The sequence below is a fragment of the Eucalyptus grandis genome, chromosome 8 (genome assembly GCF_016545825.1).
Source record: "Eucalyptus grandis isolate ANBG69807.140 chromosome 8, ASM1654582v1, whole genome shotgun sequence".
Classification (NCBI taxonomy): domain Eukaryota; kingdom Viridiplantae; phylum Streptophyta; class Magnoliopsida; order Myrtales; family Myrtaceae; genus Eucalyptus; species Eucalyptus grandis.
This window is the reverse complement of record NC_052619.1, coordinates 40845344-40862711: the sequence shown is the minus strand read 5'-3', so window position 1 is coordinate 40862711 and position 17368 is coordinate 40845344. Positions and strand designations below refer to the sequence as shown.

At 36.6% G+C, this 17368-nt stretch overlaps 2 protein-coding genes across 2 annotated transcripts; both read right to left on the bottom strand.

Moving 5' to 3' along the window:
* Window positions 1–8165: 8165 nt before the first annotated feature.
* LOC104417184 (zinc finger protein CONSTANS-LIKE 3) lies at window positions 8166–9077 on the bottom strand. Its single transcript, XM_018860390.2, has 3 exons — window positions 8908–9077; window positions 8687–8812; window positions 8166–8487 (listed from the first exon to the last, which is right to left on the bottom strand). The coding sequence occupies exons 1-3, from the start codon at window positions 9064–9066 to the stop codon at window positions 8389–8391; spliced, it is 384 nt and encodes a 127-aa protein (XP_018715935.2). The 5' UTR covers window positions 9067–9077; the 3' UTR covers window positions 8166–8388.
* A 121-nt stretch (window positions 9078–9198) lies between these two features.
* Window positions 9199–10035, bottom strand: LOC120287228. The gene has a single exon (XM_039299957.1). The coding sequence runs from the start codon at window positions 10033–10035 to the stop codon at window positions 9199–9201; it is 837 nt and encodes a 278-aa protein (XP_039155891.1).
* Between the last annotated feature and the right edge of the window lie 7333 nt (window positions 10036–17368).

Below are 17368 nucleotides of genomic sequence, written 5' to 3'. Positions count from 1 at the left end.
TAAGTATTCAAGCTCTGTATAATTTGTTTTAGCTGCTCTTCTTTTTCTTTTTTTCTTTTATCAAAAGAAAATTATATTTATTACTTAAAAGAGTACAAAAGTACATGATCTTCATGACAAAGCAAATCGAAACAAAATATTAATATTGAAAAACAAAACCAAATCCAAAAAACAAGAATGATCAACGTAGTACCAGCAAAATTAAGCACAAAGGCTGCGTTTGGATTCGACTTTTCCAAGTGACTTTAGGCTTCCAAAGCCCTTTGGGCTAAAAATGGGTGTTTGGCAAAAAAATTTGCAAGTCCCTTTAGCTCAAAACTTGCCTTTTGAAGGCTGAAAGCCCAAGGCAGGGGTACCCCGCCTTGGGCATTTCAGCTTTCTCGGTAAGTTTGAGATCACTGTGCATATTTTTTTCCAAAATTATCCTTATGAACTTTTGTTTTTCCGTTTTTTGCCCTTGTGAGGAGCACTTGTTCATCTTCTCCGTCGAGGGTGGCTCGGCGTTGCTCGGGTCGCGCGACATCCGGCGAGGTCGCGCGACCCAGCGCGGCCCTCGCCGAGGTCGCGTGACCTCGGCGCGGGTTGCGTAGCCTCGGCGACGGCCGATCGGGGTCGCGCGACCCAGGCACGGCCGTCGCCGAGGTCGCGCGACCCGAGGCGCGACCGTCGCCGAGGTCCCCCGACCTCGGGCGCGGCCCTCGCCGAGGTCCCCCGACCTCGAGGCGGGTTGCGTAGCCTCCCGACGGCCAATCGGGGTTCTCGGAGGTCGAGGCGGCGTCGCGCGACGCGCGCGACCTCCCGGCCCGGATCCGGGGTCGCCGGAGGTCGCGACGGCGTCGCCGACCCAGATCCGGGTCGCCTGGGAGGTCGCGACGGCGTCGCGCGACCTCGCCGGCCCAGATCCAGGTCGCGACGGCGTCGTGCGACCTCGCCGGCCCAGATCCGGGGTCGCCGGAGGTCGCGACGGCATCGCGCGACCTCGCCGGCCCGGATCGGGGTCGCGGAGGTCGCCGAGGGTCGCGCCGGCCGCCGGATGCCGCCTTTGCCCTTGCCGGTTTTCATTTTTTTATTTTTTTTATTTTTCTTTTGATATTTTTTTTTTTTTCACAAAAGTCCTTTGTCCCCCAAACACCATTTTGCTCAAAGGTACTTCACAAAGAGCTTTTAAATTACAATTTACCAAACACAATTTGCATTTTGGAAAACACATTCAACTCAAAGACAGGCATTTTCCCAAAGACTTTCCCCAAAAGTCTTTCCAAACACACCCAAACTCGTTCCACAAGAGTGGATCCGTTAAACAAAATCTGCAATCGATTATTGGATATGGAGTATTTGTCAATAAGCACATGCTAAATATTCCTTCTCCAATAATTGTAACATTGCCGGTTGGTGGTGCATACCTAGATTCGGCTTTCTCTACACCATCGTCATATGGAGACAATAGAATAGGTTAAATAAATATAGATCTAACATGTGGAGAAGCAAATCTTTGTAATTCAATGAGACACCAAAACTCTTACGATTATCAATGAAACTAGAGGTAGGAAACCTGCACACAAACAAGTAGAGAGGCATCGAATCCCCACAAACATATTTATTAAACTTCCAAGTTAGATCGGGAGAAGATGGACCCGAGATCTAGAACTAAATCGAGTGTTCAAAATCTAAAATAGAGAACTAGATCGGGAAAAGAGAGCTTCAAATCTAAATTGAAAAAGAAAAGAAAAGCAGTAAAAGAACAATAAAATGCAAACAAAATCAACAAAACAGAGAGGGGACCCATGGCTAAAGGTTGAAGAAGACGATATGCAAAAGAGAGAATAGAGATAAAAAAAAAAAAATTGGCTCTCTTGCTAATTTGTTTTAGATGCTGACTCAACAAATTTCAGCATACTTTGAACGGGAATTTAATGAAATAACCTAAATTGTCGTTGAAGAATGGTACGGGAATTAAAATTATAACTCAGACCAAAATCAAAATCTCTCCACGCTATAAGGACAAAAAAATGAAATTTCCTTTATATCTTGTATCGTCAATATTTAAGGATTTTTTATTTTATGACATTTTGCAAAAAGAATTGCAATGTCAGGTTCCATCCCAACATAAAACATTGAGAATGTTTATATATCTTAGGTGCTAACATTTTATGTCGTCCTAATATGACGCAGTGCAAGGTATATTAGATATTAACTTTTCTCATTTGTAATATTGTATCCTTTTTGTAAACGCTCCAGATTTTTTTTTTCAATCATATCATAGTGCAAATATGTGATTAAGTATCGTATCTTGATCTTTTACAAAGTTTGCAAATGCTTACGATGTGTCCCCAAACTGCGAACCATAATAAATATGTAATATTTTTATTTTAAAAAAAAAGTTGTGATTTTTAATCTTCCACTATTTAATGTGCTTACAAATTGTTTTTATTTTTTTAAAAATGAAACATTTGCATTATTCGTTGAATTGATATATTTATTTTGGAAGGAAAATACTTGCAAAAATCTAAATTTTGTTAATTCCATAAAAAAGAAAAAAGAAAGAAAAGGCAAGAAAGTGATGGCAACTACACTGGCCCCATTTGGTTTAGCATTCCCAATGGATTTTCGTGAGAAAGAAATTTAGTGTCTAGTTTAGCATTTGCGGGTATCTTTGGCCAAATGCTAACATTTGAAATCTGAAAGCCCAAAGGAGGAGACCTACTTTGGGCACTCAGCATTTGCGGAATGCTAGTCCTCTTATTAATGAATTTCTTTTTCCAGACATATATGACCATGTTTACTATCATGAAATGACTCTTTTTAATCAAATTTGTATGAGAGGAACTTGGTTTTATTTTTCTTAATGAGGACCTTCCTTTTTATATGCGGCGCTTACTCAAAAAAATTAGCATCCACAATTGGTCACTTCACCATCCACCGAATAAGTTCACCTTTTTTTTTTTTTTTGTCATTTTTATCTTTTGACAATCAATAGTCCAACTTTTATCAATACACTAGAATGATCATTAATTAATGAAGATGATTAATACTACAATAATTAAAAAATTATTATTCAAAGTTGAAAACAAACATAAAAGAACCCTAGGCCAAAAGTTGAGCTTTGCATCTAATCTAAAATCAAATTATTTTAATTAATTTTTAAATAAATTTATTAATATATATATCTTTTACATTACTCTCAACATGAAAATGTAAAATGTTATATAGTCATTGTTTCTTTTTTGCAATTTTAAAAATACTAAAACTAAAAAACTTAATTTAGTCGCACTAAAGGGCATTTCAAATATATGTTTACCAAATAGTCTTGCATTTCGAAAAACCACTTTACCTCAAAGATATTTACATTCTGCCAATGGCATTTCCCCAAAGCTGAACCAAACGAGCCCACTATCCCTCTGGCCTCAAGGCCCAAGAGACTCAACGGGCAATTGCAAAGGATTTGGCAAAGACTTTATGATAAATTGCCGAAACGCCCAACTTCGGCTTGGGTTCGACTTAGTCCATATATTATAGTGTACATTTTAGATTATGGACTGGCCTAGACAACACATTTGACCCAACCTTCGTGTCAAGACCCATTGTCATCAATCTTGCCCAATAGCCAAATGCTGCAGGAAAAACACATTGGGACTGCACCAACGAGCAGTCTCTCGAGAAAAATATAGTAGCTACCGTGAATATAGTAAGACCATGATCCTTCTTCAGCTTTTGTAAGGGGAAACGGATACACTAGGCCATCTAACTTGGTATCCAATCATTTCAAATGCATAGATTATATTAATCATTTGGTTCAACGTGCCATAATCTCAAGTTAAGATTTTTGGATAAATGCATTACAAGTCCTAAAACTTGATATAAATGTATAATTGAGTTCTAAAATTTTCTAAAAGTAAAATAAATTAAAAAGAACTTATCATAAAAGTATAATTGAGAAAAGCTTATCCAGAAAGTTTAGTTGAGCCCTATTATTTATTACAAAAGGCAATGAAGTCCTAAGATTTTAAACGACGGTATAACTATAACGTAGCTACCAAAAAACTGAAACCATCACTGTCAATTGTAGCAAGTTCAAAATTCATCTCAATAGTGATGGAAGGCTGCCGTGCGTGTTACCACCAAAACTCCTCCGATTTGCAAAGCAAAGAAGTAAGGCGAAAAAGAATTGAATTCGAAAAGCTTGCAAAAGTCTTGACAGTGTTTTCCAGAAGAATCAACTTGAACTAAACGCTAATTCGACTTTTCAAGCTATATTAGAAAATGACAGACCAAAAAAGGAAAATGCTACGGTAGAAAATGAAGAGGCTTTTTGAAGAATCTTCTACTACTTTTCAACATTGGAACCGACGATTTAGACGCTATTGCGATTAGTCTCGAATGCAGGCATAGCAGCAATTGAATAGCAAAAACCATCCATAACGATGTGAATTTTCCAAATGTTCCCGTAAAAAAAAGGCCGACCGTACTCTTCCGTTTCAAAAAATAATTTTTTTCTACATGGGTACTATTGATAAAAAAGAATACCAATCACATTATTTGTCGGCAACTTCTTGGCAATTCACAAATACTTTTATGAAGAAACTAACTCTTTTTTGACATGTGATAAATTGTCAACTTCTCTTATCTCTTATTGTTTTTTTTATCTGTCTTATTAAAGTCTAAATTTATGAACTTCCATATAAATTTACCTATAACTATTTGAGTGACTTACTGACTATTTTCACTTAAATTACCAACTAGTTTTAGGCTATCAATTATAATTTGAGTTACTTACCAATGCTTACTTGGTTGTTTAATTTATTAACTTTTTTTCATCTAACGCCCTAACTTTATCAACACACCTATGAATTTACAAACTTCATTTGCGTAACTTGCCAATTTTTCTCACATTAGGTGACCAACTAGTCTTGGCTTTTTTTTTTTTTGGTCGGAATATTCGTAGCGTACAAAGCCTCATTCGAGCTACTTTTAACTTCTTATTTTTTCATTTTCCTTTAAGTTGATCAGCTTGTCTATCAGTTACTAAACACAAAAATTTAGCAACTCTTTTTTTTTTTTTTTTTAAACTACCCTTCTCAATTTGAGTGTTTACCAACATTTATCTAATTAAGTTACCAACAAGTAACTAGCTCTCATATGAATTGGTTATCAATGTTTATTTGGTTTTTACAAATTTCTAACTTCTCTTATCATTTATAATTTTTTTTTTTACCTTTTTTCTACAAACACCTTAAACTTATCAACTATTATGAAAATCCGAACTTTTTTTTCAGTGATTTATCATCTTTCTCCAATTAAGTTAACAATCGTTTACTATTTAAAATTACTGACTTAATATTAAGTTACCACTTTAATTTCCCTTACTTGTCATTTTTTTCTAAATTTATGACCTATATTTAGAAAATATTGATCTCAATTAGAGTGATTACCGGCTTCTCTTGGACTAAGTTACCATATTGCGTTACCAACTCCTAATTGAGTTACTCACAAATGTTTATTTTTATTTTTTCTACACCAACTTCTCTAATCTCTAACCAACCAAAGCTTCTCTCATCGTTTACCAATTTTATTTACATTTCTTATCAACAGTTTAATTTTACCAACTACTTTATGAAACTATCTTCCTAGCTTTATTTGTGTGATTTGGGTAAATTTTCTCCAATTAAATTACCAAATAGCTTTGAATTACCAAATCTTACTTGAATTACTTACTTTATTCGTTGTTTTCTCAAGTTTTTTTTTTATTTAACTTTTTCATTAAGTTGCTATGTTTATCTGCATGTGTTTCCAACTTCTTAAATTTACTAACTCTTTTAGAAATTACTGATTTCTATTAGAGTGATTACCAACTTTTTTTCGATCAAGTTACCAACTAGTTTTGTATTACCTTCTTTAATTTGAATTGGTTACTAATTTCAGTTGGTTTTTTGTTTTGAAATTACTGACTTATCTTTTCTCTGATAATGATAAATTTATAATTTTCTACCAGCTTTGAATTTGCCTACTATTGTATGAAATTATCAAATTTTTCGTACGCCTTATTAACTTTTGGGTTAATATCTGAAAAACCTCAAACTAGTAGATCTATGACAAATTTACCCAAAACTATTTTTTTTTTTTACCACCAAAAACCCTAACTAGTATACATTTGACAAATTTACCCCAAATCGGTACACTTGTAACAAATTTATCCTCTGTTAGTTTTTATTAAATTTTACTCTCAAGTTATTAAGTTAAATGACACGCGATAGTTGACTAGTATATTAATTTGGGATTTTACGCTTTGTTTGTCACAAGTTTACAATTTTGTGATCTTTTTGTGGTATTAATCCAATTTAACAAATGGTATATTTGTCACAAATTTACCAGTTTTGGGTTTTTGCAGTCAAATAAATTAGTTCATGGTAAATTTGTCATAAATGTACTAGTTTATGATTTTTATGGTCAATCGAGATAAATTTGTTAAAGGTATACCAGTTTAGGGTTTTGGTGGTCAAAAAAATAGTTTGGGGTAAATTTGTCACATGTGTACCGGTTTGAGGTTTTTCAGGTATTAACCCTTAACTTTTTCCCAATTAAGTTATCAATTAGTTTTGGATTGTCAGCTCGCATTTGAGTTGCTTATCATTTGGTTTTTTAACGTACTAATTTTTCTGTTGAGTTGTTGCTTCTTTTTTTCCGTTACTTACCAAACCCATTATACAATTAGGTACCAATTAATTTTCCGTTGCGACGCTTATTTCACTTAATTACTAACATTTTTTTTCATTTTTTCAAATTAGCAACTTCTTTTGTCTTAGATAAAGAAAAGCTATCTTAGTACTTTATTAACTTTTATTTAACTTTCTTACCAGCACCTTGAATTTACCAATTATTATATGTAATTTCCCATGTTTATTTGGTGACTTACCAACTGTATTTCCTGAATAAATAACTCAAAAGAAAATTGGTATCCAACTCAAATAAGAGTTGGTAATCTGAAAATAGTGGATAAATTAATTGGAAAAAGTTGATAAATTACTTAAATTAAAGCTAGAAATTTCTTGAAAGGATTGATAAATTTAATGCATAATTAAGAGAGATAAATGAAAATTAGTTAAAGATAAGAAAATTTGGTACAAAAGAAAATTAAATTTAATAAGTAACTCAAATGAAACTTGGTAATCCATAATTAGTTGATAACTTAATCAGAGAAAATTTGGTAAGCAATTTAACTAAGGTTGGTAATTTCTAAACACTTCATTGAGAAACGCATATAAAAGTTTGTAATGCTAAAAAATTGGACAATTAAATGAAACAAATATATCTCAGTAAGTATGTAACTTAAATGAGATTTGACAATACAACATTAGATGATAAATTAATAGGAGAAAAGTCTATGAGTCACAATAATTTAGGTTGGTAATCTCTAGAAATAGTGAGAAGGGTGACCAAAATGAAAAAAAAAAAAAAAAAAAACCAATTTAAATTTATAGAAAGTTGGTAAATTAGGAAAACCAATAAGAGATTCATAAGTAACTCTAATAAGAGTTGATAACCAAAAACTAGTTGGTAATTTAATTGGACAAAAGTGATGACTCACTCTTACTTTGGCTAGTAATAGAAGAGCTAGAAAAATCGGTAAATTATGCAAATAAAAATGGGTAAGTAGTATAAAAATTGCTAATTTACAATCATCATAAAAGAAGTTGTCATTTTATGAAAGTATTGGTAAGTTACCAACATGTAAATCAAAAATATAAAAAAGAAGTCACCGTTTTTTTTTTTACCAACAAATTTTCCATATTTACCGATACTTATTGAAACTTATCAGCCTAAAAGAGTCCCTATTTTTTGGCACAGAACAGTAGCATTATGCAAGATCAATATGGTTTCAATATTGATTTTCTGGGAATTTAGAATGCCTATCACAGCATTGGACAAAAATCGAATTACATAAATGTATTTTCTGGGAATTTAGAATGCCACATTCGCAAAAAAAAAAAACAAATGTCTCTTAGAAAAGAGTTCACAGCCTCAGAAAACATCTAACCATATATAACAATTCCATGATCTTGTCTGAACTGTCAAAATTAACTTTTTTGCTTTTCTTTTTATACATGAAACCCAGAATATAGTGTTAAGTAATTACATCAATTTTCTTTGTATAAATTGTGATTATCTACTTCCCAGTCTCAGGTCTACAGAGTCTAATCGATATACTTTATAACATACAGACCTTATATACAAAAGTACATTAATTCCTATCGTCATACTAATTAGTCCTGACTCATGTATTGATACACTAGCTCTTATTAGTCAGCCGGTCTGCAGAAACAGAGATCCGGGCTTCACCAAGTCCTGCAAAACTGTGTGATGGAATTGCTCGGGTCTGTAAGATCTGGCTATTCAAATCCAAGATTGGATTGAGTAGTTAAAGGAATTGACTCCACTGATATGAGCAAAGATATCAGATGATTCCATCATGTCATCTTCTTTCACAACCACCTGAAACGAAAGCCAAGGAAGTGTTATTATGTTACAAATGGATTACGATCAGGGAAGGATATTTATCGGGTTTGTGATGATTAATTATTTGTTCTCGATATCACTATTCGCAAGGCATCGCTTGATCTTTGGAAGTTTCTTTCGAACCACAGATATGGCATGTCCAGTGCAGATTTTTTGTAAGAAAAGTTATTCTCACTTCGTCCTTTTCAACATCCCCAAGATGGCCACAAGCGAGCCTAGAGTTCTCCCCGAATTCCTCGTTCTTTGCGAATCTCCCTCTCACTCGCGGACGGCTGTCTGCCAGACTTTTGCGGCACGCATACTGCAGATATTAGGAAAGTTTCTTCAGCTAAAGTTACTGTCCTACAAAAGGTAAACTAAAACATGAATGATGCGAGAGAAGAAGAGAACGAAGACCTTAATCTTCTTGCTGAAGTTCCTTTCGTTCCTCTTCTTCATGTACCGATGGATCTTCTCCTTCCTCTGCTCAACTGAGAGTTTTCCTACCTTGTAAGTTGGGTCTTCTAAGTTTGAAATATCTGTTGCGAAAGGTGCAGAACTCGAATTCGCGTTCATCAGCTTTTGGCTTGCGGTGCAAAAATACCTTACACGGTATCAAATCGACACAATTCCATAAGAATTGGTCACCACAAATACTACAAGAGCACATGAGATTTAATGCCATGTGCGTACCAACTGCATTGAACTTTAAAACTTCATATTCAAAATGAAGCATAATGTGCTGTAAAATCTTGTCAATACCTGCGTATCCTCAGGAATAAGCACCTGGGTTGGATCCGAGCAAAAGATTCCACTGTTATTGTCAGCCTGGTAATCCAGATCTTGAGCTTGCAAATCTGATTTTATTAGAACACTTCCCGAGAAGATTCCTGACCTATCTGCAGATAATGTGCCAGTCATATTCTCTGGCATGTACGGCCTCATTGAGCCAACGAAGGAGCACAAAGGCGATGCAGGGTCCAAAGGAATATATGGAGGCACAGACGAAAAGCAATCTTGTTTGAACACTGAGGCAATCAATGGAGGGCCAATTAACGGTGACATAGTTTCACGAGTAAAATTTGGTAGCCCGTTAGTGCTATTGGTCAGTGGAAGTTGATTTTCTGTTTGCTGCACTGAAGGGAAATCCATCAACAGGTTGTCTTGTTGAGGACAGACGAATGGGGAAACCGAAAATGGAGGGGAGGGAGAGAAATCAATCGAAGCAGAAATGTCATTATCGACATCTTCTTGTGGATCAAAGAACGTTGTTTGATTTCCGTTGTGGTTAATAGTGCCAGCAGTCATGGTGTTACTCGTAGTCGTGGCAGGAGTTGTGGCTGTTGTGTTAGTATTGATTCCATGTTCTTCCTGCAGGAGATCGCCAAAGTTTTGCAAATCTTCAGGTGAAGAAAATTTGGAGGAATTGGGGTACTCTTCATAGCGGCAGTTTGAACACGATGTGATCTCAGAGTTCTTTATACTTTCTGTACATAATTCAGGGTCGCAAAGTTCAAACAGTTGAGCACTTAACGGGCATGACATATCATCCTGCAGAACAACAGATGAAATTCCACGTTTGAACAACAATAATTTGTTGAACAGTGTTTATAATCACCACTAAAAGTCGAATTACTCATGTTTATGATCCATACACTACAATCGGTCTCTCTAACCATTCTTGATGTTTAACTAGTAGAAGAGGACATCAATTCTGGACAGGCATATGATGATGCTTGGATTCTTAAAGTTGATTTGCAAAACGAGTTTGGTGAAGGTGAACAGTGTCATCTTTCTGACAAACAATAAAGCAGGAAGATTATGTGCAATTTTGCTGGCATCTTGTGATATGCAACAGATAGATAGTAGATGCGAAGATGGGTTTCGATGGCATGTTTATGTGAGGTAAAATATAGGATGCCTAATCTGGGCAAGCACTAGTCATGGAGAGGCATTCAAAAAGAAGCCATTAGGTGATATGAGAACACTGAAGCGATGTCATAAGGGGTCCCTACATGAGTTTCAACAAGTCAGGCTCATAATCTTCAAACCAGAAAGCTATTGCACAGGCAGCATGGAAGAGTTTCAGAGCTTTCTCAAAATGATCAAAGCAAGAGTTTTGAGCTTTTCACTTGGACAAACATTTTATGAAAGTATGAGACTGTAATATGACCAAACAAACATTATCATAGATATATTTTGTCATGTTAATGATCAATCTAGTTTGCTGTAATCAACTCAATGGTCATCAGACGATAATGAAGACTTTGGCTAAATTACAACGTTTTCTCTTGAAAAAGTGGACTGATACAAAGTAAAAGTGCATGGTATCCTTATCAGATTTTAAGATGATGTCAGAAATCCAACCTGTAGCTCAAACGGTTCTTTCAAATTCAATTACCTAAAGAGGACGTAAAGATAAAATGATGCATTGAGATTAAGGTGTCATTACTGGCTGCGACATTAGTAGTGTCCTCATCACAAGCACACAATGTTCAGATGATCATTTCCTTGAGCAAACCAGACACATGCTGATCTTGAGCTCAGGCAAATCATCGTATCGCAGAACACACTAGAGACCGAAAAGAACCCAGAACTTTTGTCCAAAGAGAGAATGGAACAATGGAAGAAAGCTTCAGCCTTGCAACCAAAATCCTGCTCTTTTTTTTCTTTTTTTTCCTTTGCAGAGACAATTGCATGATTAACGCAATGCATGCATGTATTGTGTGTATGTACAGAAAAGAACTAGGTGTGGAGACGGTTTCAGAGGACAAGAGAATCTTACAGCCGGAAGCTGCCGAGGCGGATGAAGCACGTCCTCCAGCATTCTGTTCTCGGATATTGGCAGACAATTAAACAACCCAATGAAGAAACTTTGCAAGATTTAGATGAGCAGACCCTTTCTCAAAATGGCACTGAAAGAAGAAGAAGAAGAAGTCACGATCACGCGCTCCCTATGATCACCACCTTTCACGGGCTCTAGAGGATGCTCACTGAACCGCGATATATAAAGGAGAAAGCTCCATCGAGGACGATCAGAACAAAAGCGTGCGCGTTTCTGTATGTGTATGTGTGTGTTTGAGAGAGAGAGAGAGAGAGAGTTAAGTTAATTTTAGCTAGCTAAGGAAGAGGAAGGCATGGGGTGTCAATAGTCTGTTGGTTTTCGTATAAATACATACGGCATTTCAGGCAGGGGCGTGTCCGTACGGAGCTGTCAGCTCAGGCACTTGCGGTTGCGTCAACCCCGAAAGCGAAGGCGGGCCACACCTTGGTTCCGGCTGACGTGGCGGGCTAGGTGAGGAGGGCCGTCGGACACGTGTCGTCGGGTCGGCGACGTGGGCCCCGGCTCATCGCAGCGCTCTTGGACAGACGCTGGGTTGACCGATTCCTAGCCGACTTTCGGATCCCCTGCATTGCCAAGCTTTCCCCCAAATTTCTTGCCGACTTTCTGATCTTCTTTTTTGGGTTGACCGAGCGTTTCAACCCAATTCCTAGCCGACTTTCAGTATTTTTCATTGCCTAGTTTTCGCCCGCCCTTCGCTCTCTCTTTCTCTCTCTCTCAATAGTTGCAGAAAAAGACGACAGAGGCCAATCAGTCATAATTATCAAATGCATGAACCGGATTCGGCGTGCTCTGGCTACATGGAAGTAAAGATAATAGCCGATGAAGACTACAAAAAGTGCTTCGAATGTAAACCATGTTCGTTATCTGTGGAAAAAAAGTTGTTCAACTTGTAAGATTTGTTTTGTTTTAAATATTGAAACCTCCTTGAACTTTGGCATATGTGTGCAATTATCCTCAAATTATGAAAAATTGTAAATAAACCCCCAAACTTTGGCACAATTGCACCACAAACCCCAAATATTTTTTATTTTTTCTACAACCACTAATTTTCCATCTATATGGTCATTAAGGCAGTTAAATTTGGGTTGGGTTAAAAATAATTCGACTCAAATTGACTCATTTTCGTGTAATACAAATTTAGTAACTCATACTTGACACAACCCATAACCAACCCAAACCATTTACTAAATTATTCCATGAATCCAATATGTGAAAAGCTGTATCCACCTAGTTAACCCACTTTAAGCTCTTTAGACGTATATGTTATTTGGATAAAAGCATTGTTTCGACGATAAAATGCTAAAGAATTGGCTTTCAACATTGCATAAAATTTTCACTTTTTGTATTGATTCACAATGAAAAATGAGAGAAAGTTAGTACTTGATAGTCAATTTATAAAATTGCAGAAAAAAATAATGTAGAGGAATTGAAATTTTAATTAAATGTAATGTAAGATATTAAACAATATGATTTATGCTGACCATATAATTCAATAATAGGAACTAAGATTAGAATATTGCATAAAAAATAAAAATACCAAATGCAACCAAGGAAAGATATACTCCAATAATTAACAAACAAATCTACAAGATTAATAAAAATAAAAATAAAAATAAAAATAAAAATAAAAATAATGGGAAACGAAAGAAGCCTTCTTGATATTTTTAATAAGGGGTGAAGTGGGCCCATCTTAAAGACCCACCAAGACGTCTCTAACTCAGAATAACTCAAGGAGTCAATTTTTTTCTCATATAGAGTGAAGTGGCACTGACAAAGGCGAGTTGTGTTTGGTGTTTGGATAAACTATGAATCCATTTAACACTCATATATTTTTGCATTTTGCCATTCTAAATCCATGTATAACTCACTTACTAAACATAGCTAACCCATATAATAAGTCAGCCATCAAATATGGTTAAGAAATTGGTTTATGACCCATTTTGACAAGTTTAGTGGTTGTTAAGTGTTATTGGAAATGGACTTATCCCTTTTTTTCACCCAAATAATCTCTATCAAATGGTTAATGAAGTTAAGATAAAAGAGGATCCATGATTAAGTTAAGAATATTTTGCCGAGGCGGTTTTGGTCGAAAAAGTGAGTCTTTGTGAGGTAATATCGTAGACGGAAAAACTGGTAACTAACAACAAAACCAAACTTCATTAGAGTAATACGTTAACTTTTTGAAGTTTGAGGCTATTGCACAATTTTTTTTTTTAAAGGGAGATGTTGAACAAATATCTTTTCTATGAAATGTTCTGTTAAGTGATTCATTATTGATCACCACCTTATATGATTCCTTAGAATGCTTGTTGTGGGAGTTAAGGCCATGTAGAACAGACCGAGATGTTGTATAACCTCATCAAACTGGCAATGTAGAAACTATGGCTAAAATAACATAAATAACAATAAAGATACAGATATAAATTGAGTGTATTGTTTTTACCCTGGAACCTTAAGCTATCTAAAAGAAGGGCAACAATATACCAATAATATATCTAAAAAAATTTAAAATCTGATAAACTGTGCTGTGACTTCTTATCATCATTATTATTAAAAGATGTGGAAAAATATTGTCCGCCTATTCTCTAAGCATGGAATTTGGCAGGTCAATTTCTCGGGGGCAAGAATCAATAGATCTTAATGCCACCTTAAACGCTTTTTCTAGAAAGGAGCAATTTGGTCACTTGCTTGAATCGCACGTGAGTGTTCATTTGTAGTACATTAAAAGTGCGATTAGGAACATGATACCTTCAAAAATTTACCAAGACTAATACGAATATATCATGTCGTTTGAAACTAACAGATTTAATACAGTTGTTCTAACTTTATATAACAAATCTTCATGAAATCTACTCTAGCAAAGACACGACACGAACATAACATGAACTTGTGCCTTTATTCATGTATTGATTTCTAGTTTTATTCCAAACACATGAATTTATGTGCTTTGGATAAATGCTCCTGTGCTTTTTTTTTTTTGGGGGGGGTTTGGATAAAGGAAAAGTGAGGAGGGGGCAAGTAGCTGGACAGTTCGTGGCAAAGTGTGTTCAATCGAAGCCCACATTATACGTCGCACCAATTCCCATATATTCCCGTCGCAGCACAAAAGGGAGACCAAATGCATGAGTACCCACGAGAGGAGAAAAAGGAAGCCTACAAGCATTTTGGGGCTCTTTGAATCGATTTTGTTTTCCTCTATTTCCCAAACTCTAGTTAGACATATACACATGGTGTTGTTCCTCTTTTTGTCTTTGCCATGCTTGGAGTTGGTCTTCGTTTGAGTCAGCCGTGCCGTGCTTGTGTTCTGGTGGTTCCATTAACGGGAGCCGAAACATTATGAATTAAATCGAACATTTCAAGAAAGCAAATTATAATATCAATGGAATGAAGAGTGATATGCATAAGTTACAATAGTTCGTTAGAGGGGTTATGTGCATAAGTTTTCCATTGAATTTTAAATAAGTAGAAGAGGGTAGTAGGGCCATTGAAAATTCACATTGAAGAATTGGGATTAATTAGAAGGGGAGTGAAAAAGAAAAAGAAAATGAAATGAGTTTCTTTACACCATGTCAAAGGAATAATTACAATGAATCCAATTTGTATTTAAATTATTACAAGGTGAAAAGGGGCGTATGTATCTAGGGCCTTCTCACGCTTCATGTTCAAGCTATGCAAGAGGAGGAGATCTGTTCAGATCAAGTCCTAGAGATGCCATAACCCAATATTGGAAAAGTCATCCCGGCCTGCGAATCAAGGGTGTGTCTGTCTTGATCTATAGGGAAATAGTTATTCTTCGTTGTTTTCTCAACTACTAATACGGCTGTTAGAAGAAAAGTACTGAGCAAAGCATATTAGTTCATGTCGGCTGCTCAAGAAATGGACGAGTCTCCCCGATGACACGTCGCGATATTACCCTGGTTCGGCGAACTGTTGTATCAGCCTGTCGGATGCCATCTCAACCGTGCGTGACATGCCCGACAAGCCCCCGTGCTGGTGTCTTACTGAAGATGGGTCGAACTTCTCCACCTACCTCTCTCCTCCAGACAAAACAATGTCGATGCTGTTCACACCAAATCATCCCACGATCGAATCTCGATTCCTCGCGTTGATATTGCGTTTTGCCTCGAGGAGAAAGCTTCTGTCTTGCCAGATTGGGGAAGTTCCATTGCACGAAGGGGCTTCCATGTCTGATGAAATTCCGAGGAGAGCGAAAGGGACACGATGTGCTTTGCTTTCCTGGATTCTGAAGATTTTTTTTTTTTTTTGGGAGGAAGGGGGGTGGGGGCGTTCTTGACAACACTGTTAAGGTCTTTCCATGGAAAGAGGGAACAATATATATTCTTAGCAGTGAGGAAACGCAATTCTGTAAGGCGTGCACGGAGACCCGCGATTTACAAGATTGCATCCGTGGCAAAAATCTCTGGACTAAATCAATAAAGATCAGGTGAACATGGAGAGATTGAGAAAGAGAGATTTGACAATGATGATGGATGGGATGATCTCACATTCACGTGGCATTCGGGTCTTCTTTGTGATCGGCTTCAATTACTGCTGGCAGAGGCAGGGTCTTAAGCACGGTTGACCCGGCCCCCGTTTTCCAAATTTTAGGAAAAAAAGGAGATTGAACTAATTCAATTTCCAATTATTAGACATAATAGCAACTTAATTGAGGAATGCTAATGGAAGTACTCGTATAGCTAAACCAAATTTGAGTTCAAGTATATCTCCAAATAACTTGACAAAAAGTAACAAAGTGGTGCCCAATGATAATCACTTACAAATTACACACAAAGAGTGTGTAATATATTTGGTTTGTTTGATATTGTATCCTTTACCATGATTCAGACAATATAGCGTCATCGTTGTCCTCTTGATCAAGTTGGGCATATTCATTAGGAGTCAATTGTTGCGAAAACATATCATGCCTTCCAATTGCCCTTTCTATATTTTTCGTGGACAAATTATACCTATTGTCTTCCAAGATCTGGTGTTTAGTACAAAATATGAAACTCAAATGGTACCGCGGACGCTTGTGGGGTCAGTATCACAAGCCATGGTCGAACAAATCTATAGTTGGTGGCTCTCCTCTTTTCCCATTGAAGACGTTGACTTTGTCTTTGCCAACTCTATGGATGCAGTCGGAGTAATCTGATTGATCCCAAGTACGTCTCCATCTATTTGGCAGAAGACCTAGGGAAAGGCTGGGATGATCTTCTTCTTACGAAGAAGAAACCATACAAGTGTTTGGGCACTGCTTGATGATGGTGCCATTTCCGTCCTTTGAGCGGAACTCATTGTATAGAAACCATTGGTGTATGCAACAATGATATTCCAATGCCAACTCATCAACATTGCCAATATATGTTCCGCTTTGACATTATGACCCTTCATAACATGGAACACAGAGTTTTAAGCCATTCTAGCACAGGCAGATTCTTATTGCTTCATTGAAGAAGGGATCACCCTCCTTGTTTCACCAATTCAACCAGCCTCATGAATAGAAACTAAATGGCTCGGTTGTTTGCCAATAATTGCAGGCGCTCAAAGCATCACAAAAAACCTATTATAAGTTCCTAAAATCTTGAGCAATCGTAGAATCTTGTGGTGTCAATGGCGAGAGATCGAAACTTCCATTATGCATTAGTACACCATCTCCTCGCATATCTTTTCAAACAACTTGCACGTTGAATTCCACCTCATTGTCATGTCCTCAATTTTTATTTTTATTTTAATTTGTGTACCATGTGTAGCAAACCTCCGACTCTTGATGCCTCGGTAGAGTGATTATAATGTATTGAGCCCACACGTATGTTAGCTGTAACATTATTAAACTATTGGAGACTGTCTCACACGGACAAGTTAATGCAATGGCACACTTAAGGCACACGGAAGAAAATACCATCACAAATAAGATTTGCCTATTAGACCAGACTCTTGATTTGGGAGGTGTTCACATCGCCATTATCTAGTGTGATGATGATGCATACTTCGTCAGTGATGCCGAAGATTTTGCCAAAGACACCAAATTTATTG